Source organism: Pleurodeles waltl, chromosome 10 (genome assembly GCF_031143425.1).
Source record: "Pleurodeles waltl isolate 20211129_DDA chromosome 10, aPleWal1.hap1.20221129, whole genome shotgun sequence".
In the NCBI taxonomy this organism is placed as follows: Eukaryota; Metazoa; Chordata; class Amphibia; order Caudata; family Salamandridae; genus Pleurodeles; species Pleurodeles waltl.
Genome location: NC_090449.1, coordinates 334,311,178 through 334,329,663, shown reverse-complemented (window position 1 = coordinate 334,329,663; position 18,486 = coordinate 334,311,178). Strand labels below are relative to the sequence as shown.

The 18,486-nt window shown below is 42.8% G+C and overlaps 1 protein-coding gene across 4 annotated transcripts in view; it reads right to left on the bottom strand.

Annotated features, from left to right (window-relative positions):
* The window catches only part of LOC138261518 (LITAF domain-containing protein-like), a 430,146-nt gene that overhangs the window by 198,017 nt on the left and 213,643 nt on the right, over positions 1–18,486 (bottom strand). For all 4 annotated transcript variants that reach the window (XM_069210525.1, XM_069210528.1, XM_069210527.1 and 1 more), the window contains one exon: positions 14,613–14,698. In XM_069210525.1, the coding sequence (XP_069066626.1) occupies positions 14,613–14,682 (70 nt within the window). In that variant the 5' untranslated portion in view covers positions 14,683–14,698. The remainder of the gene's footprint in view (positions 1–14,612; positions 14,699–18,486) is intronic.

The following is an 18,486-nucleotide window of genomic DNA, read 5'->3' as shown; positions in this document are numbered from 1 at the left end:
TGTGATAATTATTTAATCTACCCACTGATCCTTAGTTTGTTTTAACATATTTTGTTAGATTTTCAGATAACAGAATGCATATTAAACACACAGAATCCTGGTGACTCTTCCAATTATGCTCCTATAGCAGTAATAAAGACCAAGATTCCAACCTTACATTGAAGAAGCAACATCTTTCAATACTGTTGTTGCAAATGTTCACCACAGCATAAGTTTCTCAAACAACTATTAAACTTAAACTACTAGGGCCCTCATTCTGACCCTGGCGGTCTTTGACCGCCTGGGCGGAGGACCGCGGGAGCACCGCCGACAGGCCGGCGGTGCTCCAATGGGGATTCCGACCGCGGCGGTAAAGCCGCGGTCGGACCGGCACCACTGGCGGGGTCTCGCCAGTGTACCGCGGCCCCATTGAATCCTCCGCGGCGGCGCAGCTTGCTGCACCGCCGCGGGGATTCCGACCCCCACTACCGCCATCCAGATCCCGGCGGTCGGACCGCCGAGATCCGGATGGCGGTAGGGGGGGTCGCGGGGCCCCTGGGGGCCCCTGCAGTGCCCATGCCACTGGCATGGGCATTGCAGGGCCCCCCGTAAGAGGGCCCCTACATGTATTTCACTGTCTGCTGCGCAGACAGTGAAATACGCGACGGGTGCAACTGCACCCGTCGCACAGCTTCCACTCCGCCGGCTCGATTCCGAGCCGGCTTCATCGTGGAAGCCTCTTTCCCGCTGGGCTGGCTGGCGGTCTGAAGGCGACCGCCCGCCAGCCCAGCGGGAAAGTCAGAATTACCGCCGCGGTCTTTCGACCGCGGAACGGTAACCTGACGGCGGGACTTTGGCGGGCGGCCTCCGCCGCCCGCCAAGGTCAGAATGAGGGCCTAAGTCTCTAGGGCTCATAAATGTATAGAGTAATATCTGAATCTCCAGTCAGTAAAGTGTGCATAATCCAGCTTTACTCAACTAAACATTGCAATTTTTCTCTGTATCAAGCAGACTTAATAGAGGGAAGTTCAGTGTGGTAAAACCCTAGAATACAGATCAAATATTTGTTTGTTGTTCATTCTATGCTATATTCTTCTCCGATCTCAAGGGTATCAATTAAATATCTAACATCTTCTTCTGAGAATATTGTGCTTATGAGCTCATCCTAAATACGTGTTATCTGCCATCTCAGGCTGAATCATCCCTTCCAAACCTAAATTCCTGCTATAAAGTTCCATTTATTTACGCATATCTGCCTTCCATTTCACTGATCCTTGGTTGTTAATCATTTTGTCACCCTTTGAGATCTAGCAGGGCTATACCAAAGCAAGCAAATGAAATAAAGAGTCTTTTTCAGGGCTCTCAATAGCTTAGAAAAATCAATGATAAAATTACAATTTCCCCCTAACAAAATGAATTAAGGCCACTCATTACTGGCCTCTCCAGTTTTTTAGACAAGACTTTTGAGAAAGTCCCAGCGACATTCCGCTAATGGAAATGCGGATCTGGATGAAATTGCACAGGTTTGCTTAAACTCTCATGAGTAAAGAAAAGAATTCAAGGTAGGTGCTGATCACTTTCTTTTCCCTTTCTGTCGTTCCTCAGAGTCATATGCTTTTCCTCCTTTTCACTATCAGTAGTACATGGATTGAAAGCACTTACCCTGGAACATTTGACACCTTTGTTGATGTGCTCTCCATTGTGCCACAACATGTGAATGCCAAGATGATTTGGCAAAATTACGGACACTTCATTTGACTAAGACATATTTGGCAAGTCTCCATTTAAAGCAGAATTTGGTACCTCTAATAAAAGCAGGACTGAGCATGCATTTATCTGGGCTCCAGGCTCTTATCATTCACAGTAATCCAGGTACTATTTGCAACTCTAACAGTAGCTCACTTGCAGATAATAATGTTTAAATATTTGAAAAACTGTGCGCTGTTTGATATTTGAATCTGAATTGATATCTATGAAAACACAAGTAAATACAATGGGGGGTGCTTCGTCTTTGCATATATTTCTAGGTTGGACTAAATCAAGGGCGTCTTCCAAGAGACTACTGAAAATATAACAAGTTTCATAAAAGGAGTAATAAATTGGCTTTTTCGCCTACAAGATGGTTTGTTAATCCCCTCCTAAACCACTGAGGTAGCACCTGATAGCTCACAAGGAAGGCCAGAGCTAATTTGGCCAATTCAATTACTATTTCTTGCACACAGATTCCAAGAGGTGCCCAGCTTTTTATTTGTAGTACAACTGCTGCCCTCTGTTCCTGAATGTTATGAACGCCATTGCTCATCAGCCCAAACATTCAATTTACTCACCTGAGAACATGGTCACCTCGTTTAGCCACAGGGGATCATCACTGCCATACAACCATAGCTTAAAAACCCACTGCCCTCCTTCAGACCTACTGACATAAATCACTCTGATGTAACCCTGAGTAACTATTTTTACAAACATGTGACTCAAGGTAGAGCGAGACAGACAAAGGGAGCTGTGACGGGCCCTTTTTGGGTGCTTCATACAAGAAAGCTTGAGAACCAGGGTCACACCTCAAGCTCACCTGTGAGTTAATGTATGGTTCTTATCAGTTGGACTTCAGATCTTCACGTTTCCTTGCACACTTGACTCAAGTCGCTCTTGCATGGCAGCTACCTTGTCGTGGGGGTTTTGCTTCATGTCCTCGGTTCAGGAGCAGCTTCAGTTGCAGTAGCACATCCCTTCTTTCAGATGGGGGGTACCAACTCCAGGTACTTCTTCAGGTTCTTCAGATGGCAAGTAAAGATGAAACGCTAGTACCACACATAACGTTGTCTCCATCTGTTCCTTGAAGTATCCTTCAAAACTCTAGCATTACTTCCATAGCAGTAACTGGGGGCCTTCAAAAGCCAAAATCCAGTATACTTGCTGAAATATGCACTGTTCAGATGTGGAACAATTATGGAACCACAACTTTTGCTTTTACGGACATTCATCAAATCGGGTAAGGGGGGTATTTGGAAAACAACTTTCAGGTAAGAAGTTAAATGCCTATGCTAGAGTTTGGTTCAAAGTTGGGGGTACCTTAAATCCTGGTGTGTCGTCTGCTTGACGTTGCTTTGCGAGGTATCGCCTGGTCCAGCGTTGGTTCCGAGAAGCTGTACAGCGAAGCATTGCAGGGCTTGGCATCGCTTTGCGTTAATACTGGGGAGCTATGCAGTGAGACTTTGCAGGGCTTGGCATCGCTTCGGTCAATCCCAGGGAGTTGTGCTGCAAGGCTTTGCAGGGCTTGGTGTCGCTGTGTGTAGGTTCTGATATGCTGGCAGCTATGCGGAAGGCTTTGCGGGGCTTTGCGTTGCTTCACAGTGGGTCTGATAAAAACCACACAAAGCAGAGCACCTTAAACCAACTTCCAAGGGTCCAGGACTGGGGTGGCACCACTTGGCAGGGTAGACTCACAGATGGCAGAGTCCAGGTGCTGTAGCAGGTGAGTTGCAGGCAGTCTTTGATGACCCTAAGACTGCAGAGCACAGGGGGCAACCCAGCAAGCCCTTGGAGATTCTTGGTTTCAAGGATGTAGAAAGCAAGTCCAGTCCTTTTCACTGCAGGACAGTAGCAGCAGGTCAACACAGCACAGCAAGCACCAAAGTGGCAGTTCCTCCTACAGCAGCAGAAATAGGCCAGCACAGCAGAGCAAGTAGAAAAGTGGCAGGCCTTCCTACAGCACCAGCAGCAGCAGCAGGCCAACACAGCTATGCAGTTGCACAGTGGCAGTCCCTCCTGGCAGCACAGCAGTCCTTTTACCTGGCATAGCATCCTTGGTTCCAGGAGAAATCAGATTTTCTGGGGTTTGGGGTCCAGTATTTATACTTTAGTGGCCAGGTTCTGGAAGGTGGGAGAAGCTTTCAGAGGCAGGCATTTGAAATGTACAGATTCTCTACCTCCACTGTCCTGGCTCCAAACAGGTAACAGTAATAATACAGGATCGGTAAGCCCTATTGTGGGTGGACAGGACAAGTCTATTCAGGTGTAAGTGAGGCAGTGTTAAGCTCCGCCCCTAACAAGCCAGTTAATGGCCCATTAAGACCCATTAAGGCCCATCAAGTCACACCTAGTCTCCCATTGTGTGTGGTTGTCTAGTGGGAATGCGAGGAGCCTAACTGTCAACCAGCCCAGACGTGTATTCAGAGGCAGGAAGAGACACAGAAGGTTGGAGTAAGAAAATGCCAACTTTATAAAAGTGCCATTTTCAGACTTACAATTTAAAATCTGACTTCACCATATGTTGTGCTTTTGAATTGTGAGTCCAGAGACACTAAACTCCACCTTTCTATCTTTTCCCAATTGGGAGTTACACTAAAAAGATGTTTTAGGGTAATCCCAATGTTATCCCATTGTAGATATAGTTCTTGCAATAGTGAAAAACAAATTTAGCAGTTTTTCACTACCTGGACATGTTAAACTTAAATGTATGAGTCCAACTTTTTAAATACACTGCACTCTACCCTTCGGGGATAACGAGGGCCTACCTTAGGGGTGACCTACATGTAATGAAAATGAAAGTATGGGCCTGGCAAGTAGTTGTAGTTGCCAGGTAGAAATAGCAGTTTAAAACTGCACACATAGGCTCTGTAGTGGGAGGCCTGAGACATGTTTGAGAGGCTACCGTAGTGGGTGACATGATCAGTGCACAAGGCCCATTTGTAGCATTTAATTTACAGGCCCTGGGCACAAATAGTACACTTTACTAGGGACTTAAACGTAAATTAAATATGTCAAACAAGTGTAACCCATTTATACCATGTTTAGAGGGGAGAGCACGTGCACTTTAGCACTGTAAAGTTCCCAGAGTCCTGAAACCAACAAAAACTGGGTCAGAAAAAGAGTAGGAGGAAGGTAAAATAATTGTGGATAACTCTGCAGAAAGGGCCATTTCCATCAACCCCAACCCAGCATATTGAAAATTGTACTAGGGAAATAGCCAAAAACAGTACCACTCTTCAAATGGAATTGAGAACCCAAACTACTAGGGCAAACAAGCACTGGCAAATCCAGCAGGTACGGCACTTGTCAATGTGTGTTTTGTTTTTTCAGTTTTTGCAATACTCTAGTGCGGGGAAACCTGCTAGGTGGTTGTGTATGTAAAAAATATAATTGACTAAAAGTAAAATATTTTTGTTTCAAAAAGCACACGTAGCCCTTAGTATATGGATTTGCTCTTTGTGAAATGGCAGAATGTTGTAACTCACAGTGAAATTAGCTAGTGGTTGGAGTGAGCTGAACCACTATGACATACAGAATCCTGTAGGGATGGGAACAATGAAAAGTGCATAACAACAGACAAATGGATGAAGAAGAGCCAGCAGATCCTTGTCAATCTTAAAAAAACATTGGCTGCAAGCAAAAACATGTTTGTCTCAAAAAGGCACACATTTCCATAGCTGTCCCAGTTACTCACAGGAATTATTTTATGTGTGGATTTTGCTACTGGTGAAAGAGAGAATGTTGTCATTCACTGTGAAGTTAGCCAGTGGCTGAAGTCGGATAACCCACTGCCCCATGCTGAATACTGTACTGGGCAAAATAAAAATGTGAATGACATAATAACAGACTAGTGGATGAAGATGGCTGAATGTAATCCCCAATGTATGAGTATAATATACATATCATTTTAGTAAAACCACATGTTCTTGGCTAAAGCAAGAGCTAAAAACCAGGGGACTTGTGAAATGGAAAAATGAGTAGGAGAAAGAAGTTGACTACCCGAGCAGTAGGTTTAGTCTTTCCACACTTTCCTACGGGGCCAGAGACATAGTTGATTCTGGGTAGCTACAGGCAGCCTCACTTCCCACAGCTCCTGAGTCATCAGATCTGGGCACAATAATGCATAAAAACCAGATACAGGGCCACATGTGTTAAATAACTGATTGAAAAAAGTGTAAGCATTGGGCACCAATTTCTTGTAACCAGTTACTTATTTTGAAAACTGACCTAAGTGTTAATACTTCAGTTACCAAAACAAGTCATTAGAGCGGGTCGAAGAATGACCTGCCTAATGAACATTAGACAGGTTGTTAACTGCAACTCACTATGAATGACAACAAAAAAAAGGATGGGCGTCAAGGGTCAGCAGACCACCAAGGTTGACTTTGCATTTCAAAACTGAAAGGCTGAAAATGTTTTATTTAACACAGCTCAATTACTATGAAGGAGACAGGGCTTCTATAAAAACACATTGAAAACCTTATTTGAGAGCTGGCAGTAGCCTTAGTGTGCACTGTTTTCTACACCTAAAGCTGCCACCTTTATTCCCAACTAGGAAGGGCCACAAACGGGGTATCCTTCTCTTTGCAAATCGGTTATCACCCCAATTTGAAAGTCTAACTTTTTAATGGTTTGTAATTGGAACTACAGCCACAAACTACTGCTACATCACAGTATGAATCGCAATTTGGAAGGACCCCACAATGTGCCAATACCAACTTCCAAGTTGCCATCCATTTTCAAATCGATTTACCAATTCAGATCATTTCTGAATCTCTAAAGGGGTTTAGTAAATCCAAAAATACCTTAAAGTGGTCATAAAGCGGACTTAGCGAATCATAGTGTTTGCAACTGTTAAAAATATAGTACATGTGGGCTCTAGTTATTCTTGGCAGAAAGGGAAACATACAGAGACAAACTGTTCAAGTGTGTCTTCACACTGAGCTACACCATTTCGAGAGAGATAATTTCCCAGCATTGTATGTTTTAATCTCATTTTGCCTCATTACCGACTACCAGAGAAAATTGTATTCCAAACATTGCATAGGCTTATTACCGGTAATGTAATTACTTTGAGTCCAGACTTTCCTGTTCCGATTATTACATCCCTCCCTCCGACCTCTGCTTCTTAATTCAAATGATTATGAAGCTTGCCACATTACAGGTTGTTTCCAGGTAAGCCACAGCTACATTTAACAGGAGGGAGAGTTTGAGATTGTATTACGTTTATTATATTTTACAGGAATTTAGACTTAGAGAAGTGCCTGTGGAGGCATGGATGCCTCATTTCTTAATAAGAGGAACAGGGAAGGGGATGAAGAGGTAATGGCCTGAGAGGGCTCCAGAGCGCGGTGGAGAGAGATAGGGTTGACAGACCGAGTGTGCATTTAGAAAATGGGATCCAGAGATGAGGTACAAAACTGGTCAATGCCAAGTGTTCAAACTGGTTAAAGCAATGCCGAGCTTTCAAGGTACCCAGGTCCACATGTGAACTGCTCACCAGATGCAAAGCATTCTGTTTCAGCTTTTTGTTGCCTCTACGTTTTTCCCCAGTGCACTAAACCGTCTATCAATACAATGGAAAAGCTTCATGGTACAGAATTGTTCTGCCCAGAGTGTACAATACCACATAATGGCAATAGTCGCCATATGCCACAAAATGAGGTGACAGTGGTCTTTTTTAGACTACAGGACATACACCTATACTTGTATTCTTTGATGGAAGATGGCCCACCAGCATCAATTCTTTAGAGTCTGTGCATTTCTTCATGACTGATGTGCTGCTAGTGACTGTGTCCAGCAAGACCTCTTCCACACAGGTGCCGCCAGCTGGATCTTACTCTTTTCCTTTTGATCTGAGGCCTCCTCCTCTACTTAGACATGGTAGCCTCTTTCGAGACCGGACTTCAACAGTAACCAAGAATTCTTGTTATATATGGATATTTCCCTTGTTACTGGCTGCCTCTTACAATTATTTACAGTAAGAAAGACACAGGAACACTATTTGCCACTCCTTGGGGAGAATGTTGCTTCAATGCTCTGCATGTTGAACGTCTATCTTTTACTATTTGAAGTGACATACCAGTCCATATGAGGCTTAGGTGGCTTTTAGCTTGCTGTGCCATAGAGATAAAGATAAGAGAGAAATTCAGGTTAAATTCTACACCTCTAGATCAGGTGCTGGAATTTATCTAAATGGGAATTTACTTTACACAAAGAAAAGGGTGCTAAGGGTAGGTGTTTAATTTATCCGGCACTGTTATTTTACAGGGCCTAATGCGATAGAGCGGCACTCTGCACCACCGACCTATGGGGACACACAATTTCATCTGATTTGGCTAGATGTGAAGCAATCTCTTCTGATTGCCCCTCAGTGCTTCGACAATCCATTTACTGATGAATTTTGGGATGATGGATATCGTGTCAATTGGCAACTTTTGAAATATTTTATATTGGGTATGATTGTGGGTGACACTGAAGCTCAGGTATTATGGAGTGCATTCTAGAAAGTCCTAAATCTTGAGGGTGGCGAATCGTAGGGTTGGCTCAGGCATATTCGTAAATTGTCTGAGAATCTGGGTAGGGCTGAGCTGTGGACCTCCCCTTTTTTAATGACCCACAGGCGTACGAAGGAAGTTAAATGTGCTTATAAAAATTGGCTATGGGGAGGGCGCTGGATATAAATCCAATAAATGGATGATTAACAAGCAACTTTTTCAGTAGAACCTTTGCATCAAAATATGAATGTCAGCAGGACAATATTGAACCAGTTGGGCCCAAAGTTTACTATCATGAATTCAGACGGAATGTTACCTCTAAATAATTTTACTAATAACTGGTATAGTGTCTGTCCACCATCCATATACCGTAATATATGTCTGGAACAAATATAGGATGAAAAACTATTTTTGTTTTTGCTAAGTATACGATTTCCCTAGGGTAAGACCTTACATAGTTGTTAAACATTTACGCTATATGAAGAGTCACCACCTTTTCCAGAGTTATTTAAAAACGGACAGTATAAGATTGGTGCTGTTTGCTTTCTCCTGCTTTTTGTTGTCTACCTGGAATTTGAGGAAACATTTTTAAAAGTGACTAAGATCTTAATTTGTATTCTTTTATGGACATAGGAGCGGTTTTATTATTTAAGACTTTCATGGGAAATATTTACTGTGAGATGATATTTTTTATTGTGTATATTTCTTTGGACTCTGACCCGAAATAAACGTTATTGATTAACTGACAGATGCGCGAGTCTCTCATTGCCATAATAAAGTCATAAATATTTAGAAAAAGCATTTGGTAGTGGCATTTCAGCAACAACAGAGTCGAAAAATTGTATTCACCCTCCTAAGAGCTGACCAGAGTGGAGAATCACCCCTAGATTTACCATGGCGGATATTTTTAGACCAATACAAAATTACCATTTATGAATCTCCCATACATTTGCATTGTTGACATTGATTAAAAAATACTTAAAATGCTAAAATGGAGAACTTATTTCAGTGGCAGTATAAAAGAGCATATGTTTTCACTTATATTTTAAATGAGAAGTGGGGTGCAATAATGTGACAAATGCATAATTAACGCAACTATTGAGTGTTGGAAACAGCTTTCTCTACAGGGTCACCCCCACATTTTTTGCCTTCCTCCCTCTACTTTTTGCTGGATTTTTACTTCTTGGAGTTATGACTGTGCACTTTACAACTGCTGACCAGTTCTTAAGTGCTTGTGCTCACTCCCCTAGAGTATACCAGGTGTACACCTGATTGACATATTCAATTTACATGTAAGCCCCTTGTAGGGTGGTATGACATATACCCAGGGCATGTTACGGGTGGGCCTGCAGCACGTATTGTGACACCCACTTAAGTAGCACCTTAAAACATGTCCCAAGCCTGCCATTACAGCCTGAGGGCAGTGTCCCACCGCCATGTCGACTTCACGTTTAAAACCTCTTGCCAAGCCCTAAACTCCCTTTTTATTACATATAAGTCACCCCTACGGTAGGCCCCCAGGTATTCCATAGGGCAGGGTGCTGGGTAATTAAAAGGTAGGACATGTACTTTTACATTTTACATGTCTTAGTAGTGAAAAATGCCCAAATTCGTTTTTCACTACTATGAGGCTTACCCATCCCATAGGATAACATTAGGGATTCGTTACCACATTTAATACTCTGTAATCCCTAAAGGAGAGGAGGTAAATATGGCATGTTGGGTAACTATTAACTGGTGATGACAAACCCTCTTTAATGGTAAAGTTGAACTTATCATTACAAGTTTGAAAATGCCACTTTTAGAAGTTGCCATTTTCCTGCCCTTAGCTCTCTGTGCCTGCACCTTGCCTTAAATCACACAACTGGGTGTAACTGACAGTTGAGACTTTGTTGAGAATACTGAGATTATCAGAGTCTGAATGGCCTTTGCAATGGCAGGATGGGGGACAGAGCTGAGCACAGCCCCACTTGCATCTGAAGAGGTTGTGCTCTGCCACCATGCAATAGGCTTAAAGACCCTGCGTTGTCAGTGCAGCCACCTAGGAGCCAGGGCAGGGGAGGCAGGAAACTCATGGAATTTTAAAGAACCGTTCTGGAAACTTCTTTCACCTTCTAGGAGAAGGGCACCAGGGTATAAAAATACTTCTCTCAAACCCACTCTTGAGTTCACTACTGGACCTGCGGAAGGACTCTCAGAGGACTACCTGCTGCTGTGATCTGTTGTGAACTCTGCCAGACTGCTGCTGTACCTGAAAGAACTGCTTTGCTGCCTGGAGCCTGCCTTTAACCCTCAGAGGTCAGCCCTGCTGTTGAGCCCTGCATCTGTACCTAGGACTACCAGAAGTGACATCAAGGGCTAGTTTGCTGGCTTCCTGTTCAGAGCCACAGGACATAGCAAGCTCCCGCCATCATGAACCCACACCTGGGCCCAGCCTGAGTGAGTCCTGAACCCCTGACAGGTCTACATCCACTCCTGAACCCTTGGTGGTGGTGCTAAAGGCACCCAGATAGCCATTTCCCAAAAATTATGACTTGCTATTTTGAACCTTAAACTTTAGAAATTCATAACTCCAGTTCTAATGATTGTATTTTTGACACTTGGTGTCAAATAATTTATTAAAATTTGACTAGATTTTTTAAAAATTGGTTTTGGATTTTTGCTTGTGCTGTGTTTTTCATTTCATTACTGTTTGTGTGCTGCACAAACAGTTTACACATTGCCTCTAAGTTAAGCTTGACTGCATTTTGTGCCAAGTTACCCATGGTTAACCACAGGTCAATTTAGTGAATATTTGTGGTTCACCCTGCACGGGATTGTGGCCGTTGCTTGCCCAGGAGCACACACCCCAGTCAACCAACAACCCAATTTCTCACATTGAGTAATTATGCTTAAAACAAATTTTCAATCACTGCAGTTACACACTGAGCTTCATCACCGTCTGATTAACCACTGAATTAGAAGAGTGCAGTCATGCAAAAAGAGTTTTTGTGAGCTTTTTAAATAATGTTGTATCATGAGGTGGGGTTTAAGATAAGGTGTGCATTGGCCAGACAGGTGTGGTACAGATTAATATGGTGAGATATGTAGTGACAGGTGGTTAAAACAAGAGTAACAGCCCCTTCCTATAAACCCAATAACCAATTTATAACTCCTGCGACCTAAAGCCTTACAATAAAAATAACATGGAACCCTTTGTCCTGTCTTAATTAATGGGAAACTGGGCAGCGTTCAGTCAGTGGGGCAGAAGTGACAAGCAAAATGCTAAAATGTGTCATCTTGGCGTTGATACACCTGCCCTTTGCCTTAAATTCTCAATTGTTTGGGTTAGTGCCACTGTGAATCCAAAACACGATCCCAACACTGCCCAAAATATTAGACATTGGTGAGTGGTTTGAAACCTAACTTGGAACAGTACCTGTGTTAAACTACCTAGAAAATAAAAAGTGGTAGTACTTAATCAGAGCCACATTCTAGAACTGCGCACTTACGTAGTCATTACAGAGGGGACCATAAGGAGGGATTACCTTTTGGCTTATACTTTTTAGGAACGACCCAGAAGATGTTCAGTTGTAGATTGTAGCTAGAAAAAAAGGCAGATGGGATGGCTGGAGTTGGACAGAATCTAAAAGTAGACAGAAGGTAAATATAGGGAGCTGGGATGGGTCAAATTACTCAATTCCTTCATCAGGCAAGTCTGGCAAACTGAAAAAGGCACTAAAGAATTTGAAAGTCAAGTGGGACAGAGTTGTTCTGCAAGAAGGTTTGGCAAACTGTTTCAGAATTCCTTAAATAGATACTGGAGAGTTTTGCAGTGGAAAAAACTGAAATCAGAGTGGGAAATGCTAGTTATGCTAAAGGGAAATGTGAGAAAGATCATTAGGTAAGATCGTAGGCCCCTTTAAATGCCTGTAATTACAGCATTTCAATGTACCCCTTCTAGGATTGGATACCAAGATAGATTTGGGATAGTTTAGAATGATTCGCCTAATGTCAAGGGATTTCAATGACCACCATTTGTCATAGGAATATTGAACAGTGGTGTATAAATCATTAAACAGTGACATGGACGGACTAGCAATTTGACCACTCAGGCGTTTCCCCAGTGCAATTCAGGCTACGGGGATGTTTCTAGAACTGGATAGGCTGCCATGACCCAATTATGCTCCCCTTGATCCATTCTACTCTTAGGCTCCTGCAACGTGAAGCTGGTTTTCCAAAGTTTTTCGTGGGGTGATTTTGGTTTTCAGTCCAGCTCTGGGCAGTGAGGTTGATAGAGAGAGTGCTGTGCTGCTGGGTGGAGCAAGCCTCAGGTCAATGCTCAGGCTGTTATTAGTGCTTTCTGATGGCTAATATTTGCTGGCATATGCAACAAAAAGTGACACTACAATAACAGGTGGTTGGCTGTAGAAGGCTCAAGGTCAAGCACTACCCTGAGAGCTTCAGCAGGTTTTGGCAATGACCCTGCACAAGGAGAATTGTTTGCAGTTGGCATTTATAACCAGAATAATGTTATGTCCCTCTAGAGTCAGAGATCCCATTAGTGGGAATTACAACTAGACAAAGTTGAGATCACTGCAGAAAAGCCAAATGTGCTAGAAAAGAGTAAGAGATCAACAACCTACTTAGCAGGAATTTAGATAAAATGTGTCTGGTAAGATCTTAGGCCATGCATGCAAACAGTTTGAATGCAGTACGAGGGAGAATTTGAAAAATAAATCTGTGGAATTACTTTTCCACATTGACTCACATTGAAGTGGAGGAGGTTTTAGGTGGAAGATAACTAAAATAAATCAGGAGTCTCCCTCCTGAACCAAGTCTGTTGGTATGTATGCCCTAGGCTGCCCCCAGGCAAGATCAAAGCTTTTAAGAAAACAATGATTTGTTGTAGAGTGGTCAAGAGATTGGGTCAATTATTCTTTGCCCCATGCATTATGGGCAGAGCCTTCAAGATGCCTTGTATGAACCAATCGACAAGGACTGCAAAAAGTGCTAGCCTGGGTTTTAAACTACAGGATAAGATTAATAAGTAGCCATGAAGTGGTGTGTCTTAGGTTGACCTGAGTGATGTAAGGACAGAACACACTGTGGGCCAGATGTATGAAAAAGTTTTGCACTCGCAAACGGTGCGAATCGGTAAATCCGGCCGTTTGCGAGTGCAAAACAGTGGTCTGCAATGCATGAAAGGCATTCGCAGACAACAAATAAGAAATCGCAAAAATTGCAATTTCTTGCGTTGCGACCTGGAAATTGCGACTGCAATTTGCGATTCGCAAATTCCAGGATGCAAGGTAATGCTGCAAAAAATCGCAAATTGCGATTTTTTGCAGAATGGCATTTTGCACATGCAAAATACCACGGACTGCAACCAGGTGGTAACCTGGTGCAAAATTTAAAAATGCATTTAAAATGCATTTTTACATTGAACATGTAAAGCATGAGCCAAAGCCAAAGGGCATGTGTGCACCTTACATGTCCCCCAAAACATTTTTGGGGTACAGCAGAGGGGGCCAAAGGCCCCCAGCACCCTGGGGATTTGCATTTCCAAAATTGCGATTTCTGGTTCAGAAATCGCAATTTTGGAAATGCAAAAAATTTCCAGCTATAGCTGCGAATGGGGCCGGTATTGCAATTTGCTATTCGGTAATAGCATTTGCGATCTTTAACAAATCGCTATTACAGAATCGTAAATGTGATACATGGCCCTTTGCGAGTCGGTAATACCGAATCGCAAAGAGCTGTGATGATACATCTGGCCCTAAACCTCTAGCAGACAGCTTGCAGCAAAATATTAACATTATAGTCTGGATTAACATCTTGCTCGTTTTGAACAAGCATGACGCTGGGCATCCACAAATGTCAAGTTTCTAAGGCATTTATTGTTAAATTGTCTACAGAAGAGAATCAATTTTAGTGCAAGTTGTTGATCTGACGGGTCAGTGGTTTTGGCTTCCATAGAGAACCACTGGATACGCTTTTCAGGGCCGGGGTTCTGCTTCCATTCGTTTATGCAATCAGAATCCAGAGTCAAAGTCAAGGACGTGGATTGTATCATAGCAATGAATGGGCTCTGGAGCATAAGCCAATCAAAAAAAACAACCCATCCTATGGGCTGGGTACTGAGAGACCGCCATAATGAAGTGTTGTGGACTGCTCATACCTCTGGACCCAGGTACCACTGTCCACCCCTCATGACAACCAGTGGGAATATCATCCTAGCAAAGAGTTTTATCTCAAATGCACTATCCCCCCACAGCCACATCCTGGGTGCACACGGAAGATAGCAGTGAGCTCATGCATCTATGATGTGACCTAAATGGAAACACAGCAACAAAGATGGAACATGTGAAAGTAACTCACATTCTCAAGGCAACTGCTCCAACATACCTGGTGGGTAGGCACTATTCATCAGTGGGGTGCCAGCACCCGGGCCTTGAGGCACTTTTTCGTTACTCATTTCACACAATGTTCAACTATAAATAAAACATACAATAATTCAGGGTATACTTTTAGATTTGAATTTGTTCCAAAATTCCCATAAACTTGCATTATGCATTTTTCAGACAAGTACATTATATAAAAAAAAATGTGGAATACATGTGCGGAATTGGAGGAATTTTGGTGACTCCACAACACTTTTGGAACAAGGAGATCCAGCCGAATTCCGCCAATTGCCGCATGGCGGAATAGTTTCTTACAAACAGCTCCAGGATGGTAAGTTGGCAAGCAAGATTGGGCATCCCCTGGCACGATTACTGGGCACTAAGAGGACATCCAGCAAGATTTTCTCATGACCTTTCGCCATCAGAAAGCAGCCGAATGAGTAGGAGCTGCGCCCTCTGCAGTGCAGTGTGGTGCCGTTCAAGCTGATTTTTCATTGTGGTACCTGCTCCGGCCACTAAATCGCAGCTCAAGCAGTGCGATGTCCCTATTTCTGCCTGGTGGCAGAACTCCTCAGAACCTCATGGAGTTTTTATGTAACACTGCAGAATTTTATAAAGTTGAATTCCACAAGTTCCACCCACCCCTAATGTTTTTATGATTTTGTTTCTGTTTATACTGCAGTGATCTTAGATGCAGGAATATAAAATAATGTATTTTGGACAGGTGTGTTAATAAACATATAGTCCACATCTCTTACACAGTGGAATGTCAAATGTCATGATATGACCATATTAACTTAAGACTCTCAGGTTTTAAAAACAAATTGTAAAAGAAAAAAACTAGACACATAGGGCCAGATGTAGCAAGCATTTTGCATGGTGCAAACTGCAAAAATCGCAGCTGGCGCCATGCAAAATGCCGATTGCGATGCTCATTCACAATTTGCGATTCGGTACCGACTCGCAAATTGTGAATGCGACTCGCAAATAGGAAGGGGTGTCCCCTTCCTATTTGCTACTCGCATCGCTATGTTAAATTGTTATGTGACCGCGAATGCGGTCGCAAAGCAATTCGCAGTTACCACCAGTGTCACACTGGTGGTAACCCATTCACAATCGGGAAGGGGTCCCCATGGGATCCCTTCCCCTTTGTGAATGTTGCCAAAAAGAGTTTTTCAGAGCAGGCAGTGGTCCAACGGACCACTGCCTGCTCTGAAAAACCGAAACCAAATGGTTTCGTAATTTTTTTATTTTGAAACTCGTTTTCCTTTAAGGAAAACGGGCTGCAAAATAAAAAAAAAACTGCTTTATTTAAAAAGCAGTCACAGACATGGAGGTCTGCTGTCTTCAGCAGGCCACCATCCCTGTGAGTGCAGGGACTCGCTATGGGGTCGCAAAATGCGACCCACCTCATTAATATTAATGAGGTGGGTCTTTGCGACCCCATAGCGACTCGCAGACGGTGTCTGAGACACCGTTCTGCATCTGATTTTGCGAATCGCAAATTGCGAGTCGCACCGACTCGCAATTTCCGATTCGCAAAATCGGACCTACCTACATCTGGCCCATATACCCTAGGGCTATTTTATCAAAATGCACATATTTTACCCATAGTACTATATCTGTGGTTAAACATCTTTGTTTATAACTTCAGCACATAATAAAAACAGCCTTATAAATCATGAATGCAAATTAATGAGTTTAATATGTTATTTATTAGTTTTAATGAGGGAAGAAAGCAGCATCAGGGTCCACTCAAAGCTCTGTCTGTCTTGAGTGATGGAACAGACTATATCCATTCACCTCATTAAATTGAATATTTCACATAAATCAACAGGATACATTTTACATTTTCTATCAGACTCAGTCATATGGACTCTGTAGTTATCGTTCAACCCGAGCATCCATAAGACACGTATTTTGAGATTGTTAATAACTTTGGCAATTTTGACAAGTCTGCACAAAACATTCCAAAAAAGAGAAACGAAAAAACAATGTCAGTGGATCCATATTAGTTTTCAGAAAATTTCCTAATGACTGATGAAGGAGAGGGAAGGGTAGCAAACGTTGTGTTGCCAGGACTTCTGGTATTATCATATCCTAAGGAGAGAGGAAAGGTTTCCTCTTGTTTGCTGATGTTGGCAAGGAATTTTGACTTGTTACTGTGCTTTTATTATGGTATCTGTTGGGCGATGTCCAGGTTAGTTTTAGTGTTTTGGTGGGAAGCAGTGCTGATCATGGACTGAGTGTGAGTGGAAGTGCACAGCTTTATAGTTAGAGGGATGTCACTGACCATGTCACCAAAAGTCTCTGGCATACCTATAATAGGAGGAGCCCAGGATACTGGATTTGAGGTTTGCCTGAGCTATGAACTCCTCCCTGCAGACCCTACTCCTCAGGTCCTTTGGCTATGTCCCAGAGGTTCTGAATGCAGAGGCTGGCGTTCCTCAGGACCCTGCACTGAGAGTCACAGACTCCAGATCATCAATGAGGCTGCCAGTCCTATGATCAATTATAATACTTGGGATATGTCTATGACATCTTGTTAGACCATGAACAGTGCTTTGCAGAAGGTAGGATCACCAGGTTCCCCATAATTAAATAATTTCAGTGGTTTGTAGATTTTGAAAACCTAACCTGACGTTTTTATGTGAAAATAACACAATCACACACACACACAAACACAAAATCTAGTAAAATGGCTTGCCACAATCCTTCTGCTGTGCTGAGGTAAAACCATTCTTAATCCATAAGTGAAGCGTTTGCTCCATCAATCACTCACTATTACCTTCCACCCACCCATCTATCCCTCAATATTGTACAGTAGAGGCATCATAGTACCCCTGCTGACTCTTAACAGTGTTAGAACTAAGTTTTCTTGTCCGAAAGCCAGAACTAATTTATTGAACAATAAATTGATAGAATTAATGCTAAAAGTTCGCTGTTTTGCTCCCACTGTGCCATTCTAGACAAAGACCATCCATACTGATTTCAGCCTTGGAGTTTCTCCAATATGAACAGCCAGTCAGAACTAGGCTAGGTATCCCCCAAGGGACAGGAGGATTAGTAACCCTAGAAAGGTTTCGGCCTACTTAGGCCTTATCAGTGAAGTACAGCTTGAGTCCTGTGGCACTGTGAGCACAGGGCCCACATCTGGGCATGCCTGACACAGCTAAGGAGTCTACTGCAGCAAAGAACAAAGTGCTGGACGGAATGCTGAAAATAATAAAAGCCATTCACCAATACTTAGGGCCATATTACAGTCCATCATATAGCCTGTCAGAGATGATTTTTGGATATTGAGGCTTGAACCTAATTATCAGGGGTTCATTTTTGAGTCACAGTTTTGATTACTTTTTGGTGTGTATTGTGTGATCACTGTTGGATTTTTTTCACAGGATATTGCTATAATGGTACGTTGATACAGCTGTCAGGAAGTTTCAAAAGTAGCAGATTTACATACCTCTCATTCTTTGTAGAATTTGTTGCTCAGCCTAAGAATCTGTTTTTTTGACATTTCAACACCTAGCTACTCCTCTTTACAAATGCTCTTAGCGTTGCACTACGCTATGTTGGGACTATCCTTAGAAATACCTGCTTTTTTGGTCGCTTTTGTCACTGAGATATAGGCGAGGGATGAGCTTCGCTGCCATTGCCTGCCTGTAAATATACGTTTCAATAGTAAATACACATTTCAACAAAATGGTTTCCGTCTTAATGATAACACCATAACAGCTTATGGCAGTGCTGTGTCCACCAGTGGAGAAAGAGTTGGCTTGGGATGATGCTTTTATCTTGTTGTGGCAGGGGCGTAGCTCCTGCTGGTGAAGCAGCTGCAGTCGCACTGGAGATCAGAGACCTAAGGGGTCCACCGGACC